General features: G+C 39.6%; 1 protein-coding gene across 1 annotated transcript; it reads right to left on the reverse strand.

Annotated features, from left to right (window-relative positions):
- Positions 1-555: 555 nt before the first annotated feature.
- On the reverse strand, positions 556-10,881 carry DPPA2 (developmental pluripotency associated 2). The gene is made up of 7 exons (XM_078432565.2): positions 10,849-10,881; positions 8,557-8,704; positions 6,498-6,661; positions 6,352-6,405; positions 5,155-5,416; positions 3,379-3,574; positions 556-707 (listed from the first exon to the last, which is right to left on the reverse strand). Exons 1-7 carry the CDS (start codon positions 10,879-10,881, stop codon positions 599-601), a joined length of 966 nt encoding a protein of 321 aa, XP_078288691.1. The 3' UTR covers positions 556-598.
- Positions 10,882-14,165: the final 3,284 nt, after the last annotated feature.

Below are 14,165 nucleotides of genomic sequence, written 5' to 3' on the forward strand. Positions count from 1 at the left end.
TTTGAAAAGGCTACTTATGATTCCACATACATAACATTCTAGAAAAGGCAAAGCCATGGAGACAGTAAAAAGATCAGTGGTCAGGGGTTGATGGTAAGAGAGTGCTGAGTAGATAGGACATGAAAGTTTTAGAGTAGCGAAACTATTTTGATGACACCATAATGGTGGATGTAGGTGGTCATTATACACTTGTCAAAACCCATAGACTGTACAACACAAAAAGTGAATCCTCTTGTAAGCCATGGGCTTTGCATGATAATGATAAGTCAATGTAGGTTCAACACCTGCATCACTCTGGTGAAGGATTTTGGTAGCAGGGGAAGGAGTTGAGGCAATATTTCACTCTGTACTTTCTGCTCAATTTTTTCTGAAAACTTAAAACTACTTTAAAAACGTATGAATTAAAACAGAACTAAGTTATATTCTATATAACTAAATACTTGAAGTAGCAGTAGCAGTCACGTCTTGGCAAACCTCAAGCACAGAATCTAGACACTCACATCTGTGCCCAAGGCCTCAGGCAACACTGAGGATGGTCAGGACAGAGCACGACAGTCACTGTGATGAAAATCAATAGTAGCCACAGGATCTCCACCATTTATTCTTTATTAAAATATGGCCCACTCAAAGGGAAAGATGTTGATGTATTCAAGCCACGTCGCCTCTCCTTCCCCATTGCAACTAATCTTTTCATTATCTTCTTATTCCTATAAAGAAAGTTAGAAAAAGAATTTTGAAAATTTGTTACAATAAGATAGACCATTCTATACCAACCACAATAAAGCAGGAATCCACTTCTGGCATTTCTTAGTAGTTTGCCCTACCACCTACGATTTTACGTGGTAAAGAAAGGAAGGATTGTTCACTTAACATCAGGGCACATATTCTATACACTACAATCGGTTCCATGTTCCACTTCTTTACATTTACACGTTCCCTTTTTTTCTTGTACCTTCTTCCCACATCCCCTTTTCTCTTCACACTCGATCACATGGTTTTCCCATTTATATATAAAGAAGAAGCAAAAGAAGCAAAAGAAGAAAGAAGGAAAGAAGAAGAAAGGAAGCAAATGAGCTCCCTTGATATTGCTGCCTCAACTACTATCTCATTCTCAGCTCAGGTAGAACAGATTATTAATATGTCCTGTTCCTATGTTCTTCACATGTTCTACTCCAATTTGTAACTACCCTATTCTGTTTCTACTGACTCTGTCAACATACTCTCAAAAAGGCCACCAATGGTATCCTAAATTGACATTCCCAACAGCACTACATTAACCATAGTCTTACAATGGCCATCTCACTGCGGGCCATTTCCTTCTGAAACTCTTTGCCCATTGTTTTCTTTTAACTTACCTTTCAGCCTCTACCTGTACTTCAGTCTCCATTGCTCACCTGCCATTGAGATGCTGATTCTCTTTTGGGTTCTTTCCACTACATACTCCCATGCACAATTTATATGCCAAAGACTCCCAAATGTGTTTCTTTCTAGCCTACATGTCTCCCAGAACTCTAGACCCATGGCCAGCATGACCCATGTATCCCATCCTTTGCCACTGAACTGGACTTTTCTATCTTTTCATCTAGTAAGACAACAACTGTTCCCTCTACTCCTACATTTCTTATATTTGTTCCATTATACTTTAAATTCTTTGCCAGGCTCATAGATTCTATCTTTCCAGAGTTATTATAGTAATCTCTTACCTTCAAGTTTAGTTTCTGTTGCAAGATTTCAATTCACTTCCTAAAAAAACCGTTAGTTTTCTTTTCTCATATCACCTCCATCCAACTCCATTGTCAAAAGCTGAATTTTTTACTCCTAGATCAACATTAGGAGTTCTACAGTCTATATAAAATCTAAAGCAGAGCTTATGTGTATGCCCAATATATATTTCCCTGGGTGGTGAGTAGGTAGTTATATTCCCAAAGGAGTCTATGTCATAGAAGTGACTAAGAAATTACAACCCACAGGATAACATGAAACCTTATATATAGATATAAAAGTTACAATGATCTGCTCCTCCCCTTCCCAGACTTTTTTGTCAATATAAGCTTCAATCATATTGACCTATTTGCCATTTCTCAGTATGTCATATTCTTTCAGTTCTATGTATTTGGATGAGCGGTTTGCCCTAATTATTACTTTCTAACTGGTAAACTCTTCCTCAGTACATGTAATCCCTTGGAAAGTTTCCCTAAGCTACTCCAATGTAGGTACTACCCATACATTTCTTTTTCTTTTTTTTAAAATATAATTTATCGTCAAATTGGTTTCAATACAACACCCAGTGCTCATTCCAACAAGTGCCTTCCTCCCTGCCCATCACCCACTTTCCCCTCCCCCCCACCCCCCCATCTACCCTTAGTTTGTTCTCAGTCCTTAAGAGTCTCTTATGGTTTGCCTCCCTCCCTCTCTATAACTCTTTTTCCCCCCGCCCCCTCCCCCATGGTCTTCTGTTAAGTTTCTCAAGATACACATATGAGTAAAAACATATGGTATCTGTCTTTCTCTGCCTGGCTTATTTCACTTAGCATAACACCCTCCAGTTCCATCCACGTTGCTGCAAATGGCCAGATTTCATTCTTTCTCATTGCCAAGTAGTATTCTATTGTATATATAAGCCACATCTTCTTTATCCATTCGTCAGTTGATGGACATTTAGGCTCTTTCCATAATTTGGCTATTGTTGAAAGTGCTGCTATAAACATTGGGGTACATGTGCCCCTGTGCACCAGCACTCCTGTATCCTTTGGGTAGGTTCCTAGCAGTGCTGTTGCTGGGTCATAGGGTAGTTCTATTTTTAATTTTTTGAGGAACATCCACAGTTTTCCAGAGTGGCTGCACCAGTTTGCATTCCCACCAACAGTGCAAGAGGGTTCCTGTTTCTCCACATCCTCTCCAGCATCTATAGTGTCCTGATTTGTTCATTTTAGCCACTCTGACCAGCGTGAGGTGATATCTCATTGTAGTTTTGACTTGCATTTCCCTGATAACTACCCATACATTTTCACAGTCTCCCTTACTCTTTTTCATTCAAGCGTGCTACATGGATTTGGTCTTACATATTTGTGTATACACAAGTGAGGTATCTGACATGTGGTGAACTCTAACGTCTTTTTTTTTTTCCTTAAAATACATCTCTAAAATGGAGGCAGTTAAGGTCCCAACTTGGATACTTTGTTAAGATTTCTAAGAAGCCATATTTATCTGAGTTCTAATCCATTACTATCTTTTTTGCTTCCTATTTTTGCCTAATCTATATAGCAAATGAAGAAAATAATATATTGGCCCTCCACCTTCCCCTACTAAATTATTCAGAAACCCATTAAGACATCTCCTTTTCTATGTGTCAGACTTAGAAAAAGACTTAAGGATTACCTCTTAGCACATTCAGGGCATAACATATTATCTTCAAGGCCCGGGGATGGGAAAGTACAGGCGGGCAACAGGAAGAGAGAAATCATCCTCTTGGGGGTGTCAGGCACCCAGGCGTGACCTGCATGAAACTGCAGGCGAACCCAACCTTTTGTGTCTGCCAAGAGAGGTCTGCCATGGACCACACACCACCTGACACCTGAGGAGGGAAAGAGAAGCAAATATAAACAGCTAATCCAAGGTCTCAGAACATCACTCTGGGTTTTGCTCTTATATTCTGTTGATGACTCAACTGAATGAAAAGCATGAAAAAATGTCCACCAAAGACACTATAATCTAACTTCACAAATTATGTAGCACAAGGGATGACAATTAACTTTAAAAAAAAAAAAATAACGTTTTATTTTATTTTTGAGAGAAAGAGAGAGACTGAGTGCGAGTGGGAGAGGGGCAGAGAGAGGGAGAGAGAGAGAGACACAGAATCTGAAGCAGGCTCCAGACTACAAGCTGTCAGCCAAGAGCCCAACTCATGAACTGCAAGATCATGACCTGAACCAAAGTTGGATGCTTAACCAACTAAGCCACCCAGGCAAACCTGGATGACAATTAATATTTTCGAATGGTTGCTTTGTGTCTAAGATTTTGCTAAGTAGTTTACATGTACGAATACATCTATTCTTAAGAAGGTTATTAATATTGACCTTCTATTTACTTTTATTTACAGGTGAGGTAACTGAAGCTTATCGTGTTAAATATTACAATTTTCCCAGAACCATGACATGGATCTAGATACTCTGATTCAAAGCCCATTTGCCCAACTATTATACTGTACTGCCTCAACAACACAAAACAGGCAAAAAGATCTTTGTTTAAAAGTCTAAGGAACAGGGCCACCTGGGTAGATCAGTTAGTTGAGCATCTGACTTCGGCTCAGGTCATCATCTCGAGGTCTGTGGGTTCGAGCCCCAGGTCAGGCTCTGTGCCGACAGCTCAGAGCCTTGAGCCTGCTTCAGATTCTGTGTCTCCCTCTCTCTCTGCCCCTTCTGCTTGCACTCTCTCTCTCTCAAAAAGAAAACAAACACTGAAAAAAATTTTAACAAAAAAAAAAGGCCTTGAGGTAGGGAAAGACAGGGGAAGGCTCAGATTGTGGCTGACCACATTATCAGATTATGCTTTCTTCCCACCTCAGACTTTGGCTTATGATAAAGTGATTGAGTAAGCACTCAATCACTTAGCTCAGACACTGGTCCAGGTAAAACTTGGCTACCTAGCAACCAAAAGATAATCCATATATAAGTCTAATATCAATCTACATTATTTTAACTCTTTCCTTTTTACTACCTTTCAGTATGAGACTAACAAAATATTAAATTTAACTTAAAAATTTTTTTCTTTTATTTTTGAGAGAGAGAGAGAGAGAGAGAGAGAGAGAGCAAGTGGGAGAGAGAGAGAGGGAGACACAGAATCCAAAGCAGGTTCCAGGCTCCAAGCTGTCAGCACAGAGCCCAATGTGGGGCTCGAACTCATGAACAGTGAGATTATGGCCTGAGCCAAAGTCAGGCTCAGACTGAGCCACCCAGGCACCCCTAAAATTTAACCTTCTTTCTAGGGAATAGTACTCACTTTTTTTTTTTTTTTTTTTTTTTTTTTTTTAAAGTAGGCTCCATGCCCAACATGGAGCTTGAACTCGTGACCATGAGATCAAAGAGTTGCATCCTCTACTGACTAACTAAGCCAGCTGGGGGCTCCAGTGCTCCCTTTTTTTCAGGTTGATCTTACCAGAGGCTTGCAGCAGAAAAGTCTCAACGGAAACAGGAATGGGACGTGAATTCACAGACTTGGATTGACTGGCTCTTGCAGCAATTCTTGACCACGCTGCCAACATGCCTTCTTGTGCTGAAGTTATCACTTCAACTATATTAATCCCTTCCTCTCTTTCACTCTTCTTACAACGTTTCCGAATCCTTGCTCTCTTGGTTGCCATCTTGCATTTTGTGGAACATGACTGCAATTTGGCCTCTGGTGATATTTTAGGAATATTCTGCAAATGGTGATTCATGGTGAGTATTCAGTGAAGTGTTACTGCCCTAAAGACTTTTGTGTTTTGTGTTAATTTTATCATTCTTTATACATTGGCCCATGTATATAAGTGTGGGAAAGATTTAGGATTGTTAGTTCCCTTAGAGCAGCAGTTTTCTAGGAGAAATTTTTGATTGTTAAAACTAGGGGTTGGGGAAGCAGAGGGGCTCGCTACTGACATTTAGGGGGTAGAGGCCAGGGATGTTTAGGCCTAAAATGCAGCAGACAGCCCCCCCACCAAATAAATTATTTGGCCCAAAATGTCAATAATCTTTTTTCTTTTTTTATTATTGAAGTAGAGTTGACATACAATAATATATTAGTTTCAGGTGTACAACACAGTGATTCAACATTTACATACATTACCAAGCAATCACCATTAAGTCTAGGCACCATTTGTCACCATACAAAGTTGCTCCATTACTGACTATATTCCTTATGCTGTACATTGCATCCCCATGTCTTATTTACTTTATAACTGGAAGTTACTACCTTTCAATTCCTATCCCTTATTTTGCCCATCCCCCCCACCCCTCCCTTCAGGCAACCTCCAGATCGTTCCCTGTATCTATGAGTCTGTTTCTGTTTTGTTTTGATTGGTTGTTTTTTAAGATTCCACATATAAGTGAAATCATATGGCCTTTGTCTTTCTGTCTAACTTATTTCACTCAATACCCTCTGGTCTACCCATATTATCACAAATGTCAAGATTTCACTCTTTTTATGGCTGAATAATATTCCTTTGTATCATATATATAACATTTCCTTTATCCAAAATGTCAATAACCCTGGCTGAGAAATCTTGCCTTAGATATACAACATGTAGAGATGGTGGGAGAGTAGATACAATTCACAGTCAGAACTCACCTTAACATTGTCACCGCACCTCTTACTCACCTCGTTTATTTCAGAGTAAGCATGTTTCTGGAGCCTCAAATAAACATCTATTTTCTAAGGAAATTAAGAGGGGAAATAAAAATTATAAATTGATAAAGCTTTCCACATTTACTCTGTGCAGCAGAGTCTCCCAACAGTGTACTCACCCGGCCATCGGTACTCAAATTAAATTGTTGGCACCAGTTTCGCAAAGTGTCCCAACGTACTTTATTAACCGGAGGCAAACTGGTTGGCAAGGGAAGGATTCGTGTATTATAACAACTATGTTTTGGACAAGACTTGAATTGTTCATTCATTTGAAGATGACAAACTAAAAAAAGAAGGAAACGAAAGCAGTAACAATTTAATATTTCTAAGATAACTTAACAAAGTTGTTGCTAATTTCTCATAACCCTATATATATATATATATATATACATATATATATATATGTGTGTGTGTGTGTGTGTGTGTGTGTGTGTGTTTTCCCTCTATTACAAGTAGAGTAATAGATTCTGTAATTAAAGGACTTACCCAAGGTCACATCTCCATTAAATGGCAGACCTGGAACTCAAACCTACATTTTGAAATTCCAAATCCTAGGTTTTTTTACATTACATACAACAACTTTTTACTGCCATCAACAAACACCTGGACAGAACATTTTATTGGATTGCTACTCCAAAATGTCTAGATTTTGAACAAAAATACCAGTTGTCCTGAGAGAAATCAAAGAAATCACTCAACCAACAAAGGTCCTGCATTCTGTCTGCCCACCTCATTTTCCTGGTCAGCATCCCATCTCATCTCACTCTGCTTAGGTGTAACCTGTCACTGTTTACTTTGCATTGAAGCCCTTATTCTTGGTCCAGAAAATAAAATCATTCTGAAAATACTTATTTGATGCTTTTATGTGAAACACTAAGAACAGATTTAAAGGGTCATGACATTAAGAGCTGCTAGATATTTGGTCAGTACTTACCAAGCAAAATACTAATAATTGGAGGAAATGTTGATCAAAGGATACAAATGTTCAGTTATAAGATGTTCAGAAGTTCTGGGGATCTGATGTACAGCATAGTGACTATTGTTTTTTCAATTTTTTTTTTTTTTTTTTAAGATTTATTTTGTTTTTAGAGAGAGAGCCCAAGAAGGGGAAGAGGCAAGGGGGAGAGAGACAGAAAGAAAGAGAGACTCTCCAGCAGGCTCCACCCTCAGTACACAGTCCTACATGGGGCTCAATCCCACAACCCTGGGATTATGACCTGAGACAAAAATCAAGAGTCAGATGCTCAACCAACTGAGCCACCCAGGGGCCCAGCATAGTGACTACTGTTAACAATATTATTCTGTATGTTTAAAAAAAATGTTTTTAATATTTATTTTTGAGAGAGAGACAGAGTCTGAGCAGGGGAGGGGCAGAGAGCGAGGGAGACAAAGAATCTGAAGCAGGTTCCAGGCTCTGAGCTGTCAGCACAGAGCCCAATGCAGGGCTCGACCCACGAACCTTGAGATCATGACCTGAGCCACCCAACTGTCCCATATGCTGTATATTTTAAAGTTGCTGAGAGTAGAGGTGCTTGGGTGACAGTCAGTTCAGCACCTAACCTTCGTTTTGGTGTGGGTCATCTCATGGTTCATGAGATAGAGCCCAAAACTGACAGCACGGAGCCTGGTGGAATTCTCTCTCTCTCTCTCAAGATAAAACTTAAATAAAGTAAAATAAAATTGCTGAGAGTATCTTTAAATGTTTTCACCACAAGGTGGGGGTGGGGGACGTAACTGTGTGAGGTGATAGATGTGCTCGTTAACCTTATTTTGGTAATCATTTTGCAATATAAATGTGTATCAATCACCACATTGTACACCTTAAGATTATACAAGGTTAGATGTTGATTATATCTCGATGGTGGAAAAAAATAATTTAGTCTTTACGAGAGGTATGTAAAGTATGCATTAACCAAAATGAAAGAAGATTGAGCTCTATAGGTTGGGAGTTTGAATTCATAGTCTGACTAGAAGACCATGCTCTGTCCAAGGCACTTCACACACCCATTTTTGTGTCTTAAGAGCAAGTCATGGTGCCTAATAAATGAAGTCTAGGAGTTTGAGAGCTCTTTTACCACAGATACTCAAGGGGAGATTTAAGGAAAAAAAGGAGAAATCTTTTCCCTGGGCTTCCCAGAGCCGGGGGAGCAGCAAACTGAGCAATCACTGTCCTCATACCTTTATCGTTTGTCCCAGGCATCTCCAGGCCAACTTCTGAAGTTGAAGAAACACTTGGTTCCACCTGATGTTCTTCATTAGTTTCTTCATTAACTGGAACCAATGTGAGAACCACAGTTTCTTCCTCTAATGCCTCCTCAGAGAAATTCTGGAAAGGGAAAGGTCAACCACAGAGTCTCATTGGATGCCATATACCTAAACTGCTTATTTTCAGAGCACAATTGATAAGAAACTCAGAAGCCAGTAGGTGGCTGGAGAGCAAATTTATGGTGATTCCCTGAATTTGATGTTGATTAGCAGACCCTTTATTAGATAAGAGAAACAGGGGTGCCTGGCTAGCTCGGTCCATGGTGCATGTGGCTCTTGATCTTGGAGTTGTGAGTTCAAGTCCTACATGGGGTGTAGAGATTACTTAAAATAATAAATAAATAAATAAATAAATAAATAAATAAATGCCAGGCAAACAATGAGAAAATGGACAAAAGTAGATGTACAGATGGGCATAGATGAAAGGATATGTCTTGAGCTTAGGGAAACCATCTCCCTCAAGGCCTTCCTCTCCCTCCACTAAAACACTTTTATTTTATCTGCTAAAACTATATGGAATGTGTTTCTGCCTTCTATCATGATTCCTGATGATTCCCAGTTCCAGCTATCATCAACTCTCACTGATAGATGCAATAATTCCCTATTACTCCAAGCTGCATTCTTTCTGCAGATTGCTCTCCTGCCTTTTTTTTCTTTTTTCTTTTTTTTAGGAGAGAGAGAAAGAGAGCAGGGGAGGGGCAGAGGAAGAGAGAGACTTTTAAGCGGGTTATCCATTTAGCATGGAGCCAGAAGCGGGGACAGACTGTGAGATGATGACCTGAGCCGAAATCAAGAGTAGTGCCAAACACTTCAATGGCTTATCAAAAACGGCCACGCATGACCTACAAATTTCTGTAGTCTGACCCCTGCCTGCCACTCTAGCTCAAGACCCCTGAGCTTTCTAAGTTCCAGGCATACTGGCCTTATTTCAACCCGACCAGAGAGTTTACTCTCTGCTGCAATCGCAGCAACACATCCAACGCCCAGTTAGGAAGGAAGTGACATTTACCGGTTTTGTCCAGTACATGTGCACCGCACTACGTGCTTTCTGTATTTCTCTCACTTAATCTTCACAGCACATGTATAATAATTTATCAGTATTCTCACTTTACAAATTAGGCAACTGAGTCTCAAAAATTAAATGAACAATGTCAGAGTAACATGTGCTTAAGTTTCTGAACGGAGCTTTTCCTCTCAAATCCAAAGGTGAATAAACTCCATCCCAGTCCCATTGCAATACTTGCTTCTCAGAACAGCCAAGTAGATCTGAGGGGGCCATGCCCTTCCCCCTATTTCCGACTCAATGGCTTCCCATTGCTCATACTCTCATCCTGCATATGTATAACACCGTTAAGCTTTTGTTTTAATGTTTATTTATTTTTGAGAGAGACAGCACACGCACCGGGGAGGAGCAGAAAGAAAGGGAGACACAGAATCCAAAGCAGGCTCCAGACTCTGAACTGTCAGCACAGAGCCCAGGAATCGCGAGATCATGACCTGAGCCAGAGTCAGATGCTTAACCCACTAAGCCACCTCAGTAGCTCCCCAAGATTTTATTTTTAAGTAATATCTACACGTAAGGTGGGGCTCAAACTTAGAACCCCAAGATCAAAGATCTCTCGCTCTACCAGCTGACCCAGACAGACACCCCTGTGTAACACTTTTTCAAAGCACTCCCATGCACATTCACTGGTCAGCTTCAAAAAAAAGTTATTAGGGGAATATTATTCCACTCCAGAGAGTGGAGTCTGAGAGGCTCAAAGCAGCGATATGACTTGCCGGTCATCCATATACTTAATATTTGGGAGTAGGAGAAACTCCCCAAGGGAAGAAACCAGATTGGTCACTTCACTTTCTGACCCCATCCACAATACCCTTTCTCACTTTCTTTTTATTCTTTTTATTGTTTCTTTAGGTTTTCCATTTGCCCAGCTGCAACATGTCTTTCTACAGAATACATCCCTTACGTCGGCCTGGGAACGGAAATCTTTATTTTGTGTTTTTCACTCTGACCCAAATAGACACAGAGCCACAATCGTGGGTAAGAAAAGTAATAATCCACTTACAAAGAGGAGGGACTCCAAGATGGAGATTTCTTACCCTCAGAAACAAAGTCCGGTGGCATGAAGTAAACATATGCAAGCTCTAGAAAGACTTTGAAAAATGAATCTGTAGGAAAATCCGTTCTATGGGAACGAAACCTACCTGAGCGCTGTTTTCATAACTCGAGTACGCCATTTCCAGGAATACTTAGGGGAAGGTGAAGCCTGCAAGGTTGGTTCACCGGCCCTTCACTCCTTTTCACCTGGGGGCTTCCAGCCTGATTTCTCCTTTTATAAGCAAATGTCTCTGTCTACTTCCTGTTTCCCAGAAGAGGGGGGTTTTCCTTCCTCCTCTTCTTCCCCTCCCTCATTATCTGACAGTGTAATAATTTCATCAGTTTTGCACTCCCTTTGGTCCATTATGTGACAGTTGAGCTGTTGGGTAATGAATATCACTCCTAAGATTTTTTTTTTTTTTAAATAAGATTTTTAGGGGCAGCCGCTTGGCTCCATAGGTAGAGACTGTGACTCTTTATCTCGAGATCATGAGTTCAAGCCAGATGTTGGACGTAGAGTTTACTTAAAATTAAAAAAAAAAAAAAATAGAATAAAATTTTGTTATTATTTTAAGGTGAGATGTGGGAGAAACTAGACGTGACAAATTCTTGCTAACAAGTTGCAACTGAATCAAAAAATATATTTTTAAAACATTTCTAGGACAATATTGATGTTGGTTTGAATGATGTTATTATGGAGGGAGTAAAAAAATAGAATCAGAGGTATTTTATAACTGATTTATGCCCATGGGTGTGTCGTTCACTGGGAGATTAGATTTAAATTGTGGGGGGTGGATAACAATCTCTCCCGGATCAAGTTCTAAACACAAATATTAAATCTGCATTACTGGTGAGCTGGGTACAGGGAAGGATTTGGCTGTTTACAACACAAGCAGCAAGGGGTGTCTGGGTGGCTCTATCGGTTAAGTGACCAACTTCAGCTCAGGTCATGATCTCACTGTTCATTAGTTTGAGTCCCACAGGGGGCTCACTGCTGTCAGCGGGGAGCCCACTTTGGATCCTCTATCCCCTTCTTTCTCTGCCCCTCCCCTGTTCACGCTTTCTCTCAAAAAATAAAAACAAAACAAACAAACAGAAAACACTAAGGCAAATGATGTACAAATGAATGCAGAAAAAACTGCAAGCACTTGGAAATTGCTGGAGCATAGTGCTGGAGGCAGGATGTGACAAGGCAGGATGCGATAAGAGATGAGGCTGGAAAAGTCACAGATGTTTTCATAGGTCACTCTAAGAAGCCAGAGCTATTAAAGGAAAATATTCACAAACAGTATGGCAGTACCGGCATCCATTGGTCTCTCTTTGGGCTTTCTCCTTCCTTAGTAAAATGGTCCGGTCCATCAATCTTAGGACCCACTAAGCCCAGATCAATTTATACATTTAAAGTGTGGTCTGCAAGGTCTCAGCTTCAGTTTACTGACGCCTTCCAGAACTGGATCCTTGAGGGCAGGACTCAGAATTCAACAAGCCCTTAGGGTAATTCATTTGCACCTAAAGTCTAGAAGCCTTCATTAGATGAGGGTGTGACCAAATGCATTTGGATTAGGCAGATAATGGTTGGAATCCTGGCTCCTCCCTTCCAGGATGGAGAGTGAATCAGCCCTTGGAAATTTAGCCAAGAAAGTACTCATCTACCCACACGGGTGTGACCCCCACCTGATAGGCTTTTTCTGGCTGGTTTAGAAGGGTATTGCACTTAGTAGCCTGAACTGATACCAGTATTTTAGGCTAGGGCAGGACTTCCAGGGGAAAGACAATTTTATTACCATATTTAGCATTTATTACAATATATTTATTTCTTAGATTTCCCTCCTGTTTTTTGAAAATTTTATACCATGGGAAAGTCCCAACATGTGCAAAAGCAGACATTACCATGAAACCTCATGTTTCCATCATCCAGTTTCAACAACTGTTGACTTCCAGCCGATTTGATTTTATCTAAACCACCACCTAGTCCCTCTCGCCTAGGTTATTTTGAATGACATACCAATCTGTAAATTCTCTTATCTTTAATTTTTCTTACAAGTTTTTGTTGTTGTTCTTGCTATTGTTTAAAGAATTATGTGAATTTCCTGTAGACTCCTATCTGGATTTTGCTAATTTCATTTGTTATTCCATTTAGCCTATTCTTCTATCTTCTGTATTTATTGTAAATTGGTTTGGTCAGATTTAGGGATGGCTTTATTTATTTATTTATTTATTTATTTATTTTTAACAACACTTTTCCTCCCTTTCACTCTGTCTCCTTAAACTTCTTTTTTCATTGAAGTATATTTGACATATAACATTGTGTAAATTTAAGGTGTACAATATTTAATTTGATACATTTTCATATTGCCATTGTAGGGATCATTAGCAACTCTATTAAGTTCTTTAAGCTTAAATGCCAATTTCTTGGAGTCATCCTTAAAAATTTGCTCCTGTTTTTTCACTCTTTTCCTTCATAGAATTCATTTGACTGTGCTGTTCTGTGTATAGTTGGGATTTCACTGTTTAATTTCATCTCCCAAATTAGATAGCAGGCTCCAGAGTTCAATGACCAGATATGTGTGGGTTACCCTTGGTCTACGTACTGTGTCTGGCTCAGAATAGAGGCTTAATCAATGCTAGTTATTCCAATTGCTTTAGCTTCCACCTTCCCCTTCATCCTGCCTGATTCCCTTTTGAGCAAAATCCCTTTGTGACCTAGGCTGTAGGATAGATTTTTTTTAAAAAAGAAAAAAAATTGTTTATGATACTTATGTTCTAACATTTATTCTAATATAAGACTATAGTTCTGAAGTAAAATGTATCACCCATTTCAAATTTTCAAATGTATTTTATTTACTGTATCATATGTTAAATATTTATAAATGTATGTATTTCTTATTTAGGTAGTACTTTTCAAAATCCCTTTTTTTAAGTTGATTTATTTTTGAAAGAGAGAGAGTACACGCAGAGGAGGGCTAAGAGAGGGAGACTGAGGATTTGAAGCGGGCTCCACACTGATAGCAGAGAGCCAGACTCGGGGCTCGAACTCAGGAACAGTGAAATCGTGACCTGAGCGGAAGTTGGAAGCTTAACTGAATGAGCCACCCAGGCTCCCCTCTGTTTTTTTGTTTGTTCTTTCGTTCATTTGTTTGTTTGTTTGCTTTTTTTTTTTTTTTAATCAGAATGACAACTCTGCAAGTGTAAATGTTCATGGAGCACCAATACATAGTAGATAAAAGTGAAGCAACTCTCTTAATAAAGCCAGTTAGATGATCATATTTAAAAAAAAAATAAGGCTTCTCAGATAGGGAAATAAAAACTCATCAGCCATCCCACAGAACACTGAGGTTCTGAGAAACGGTTTGGAAAGTATGGTTCAGTATCACTACCAGGTGGGAGGGACAGCTACTGAGTTCTGTGCTCTGAGGAAGAAAAT

The sequence above is a fragment of the Panthera onca genome, chromosome C2, assembly GCF_046562875.1.
Source record: "Panthera onca isolate mPanOnc1 chromosome C2, mPanOnc1 haplotype 2, whole genome shotgun sequence".
Taxonomy (NCBI): domain Eukaryota; kingdom Metazoa; phylum Chordata; class Mammalia; order Carnivora; family Felidae; genus Panthera; species Panthera onca.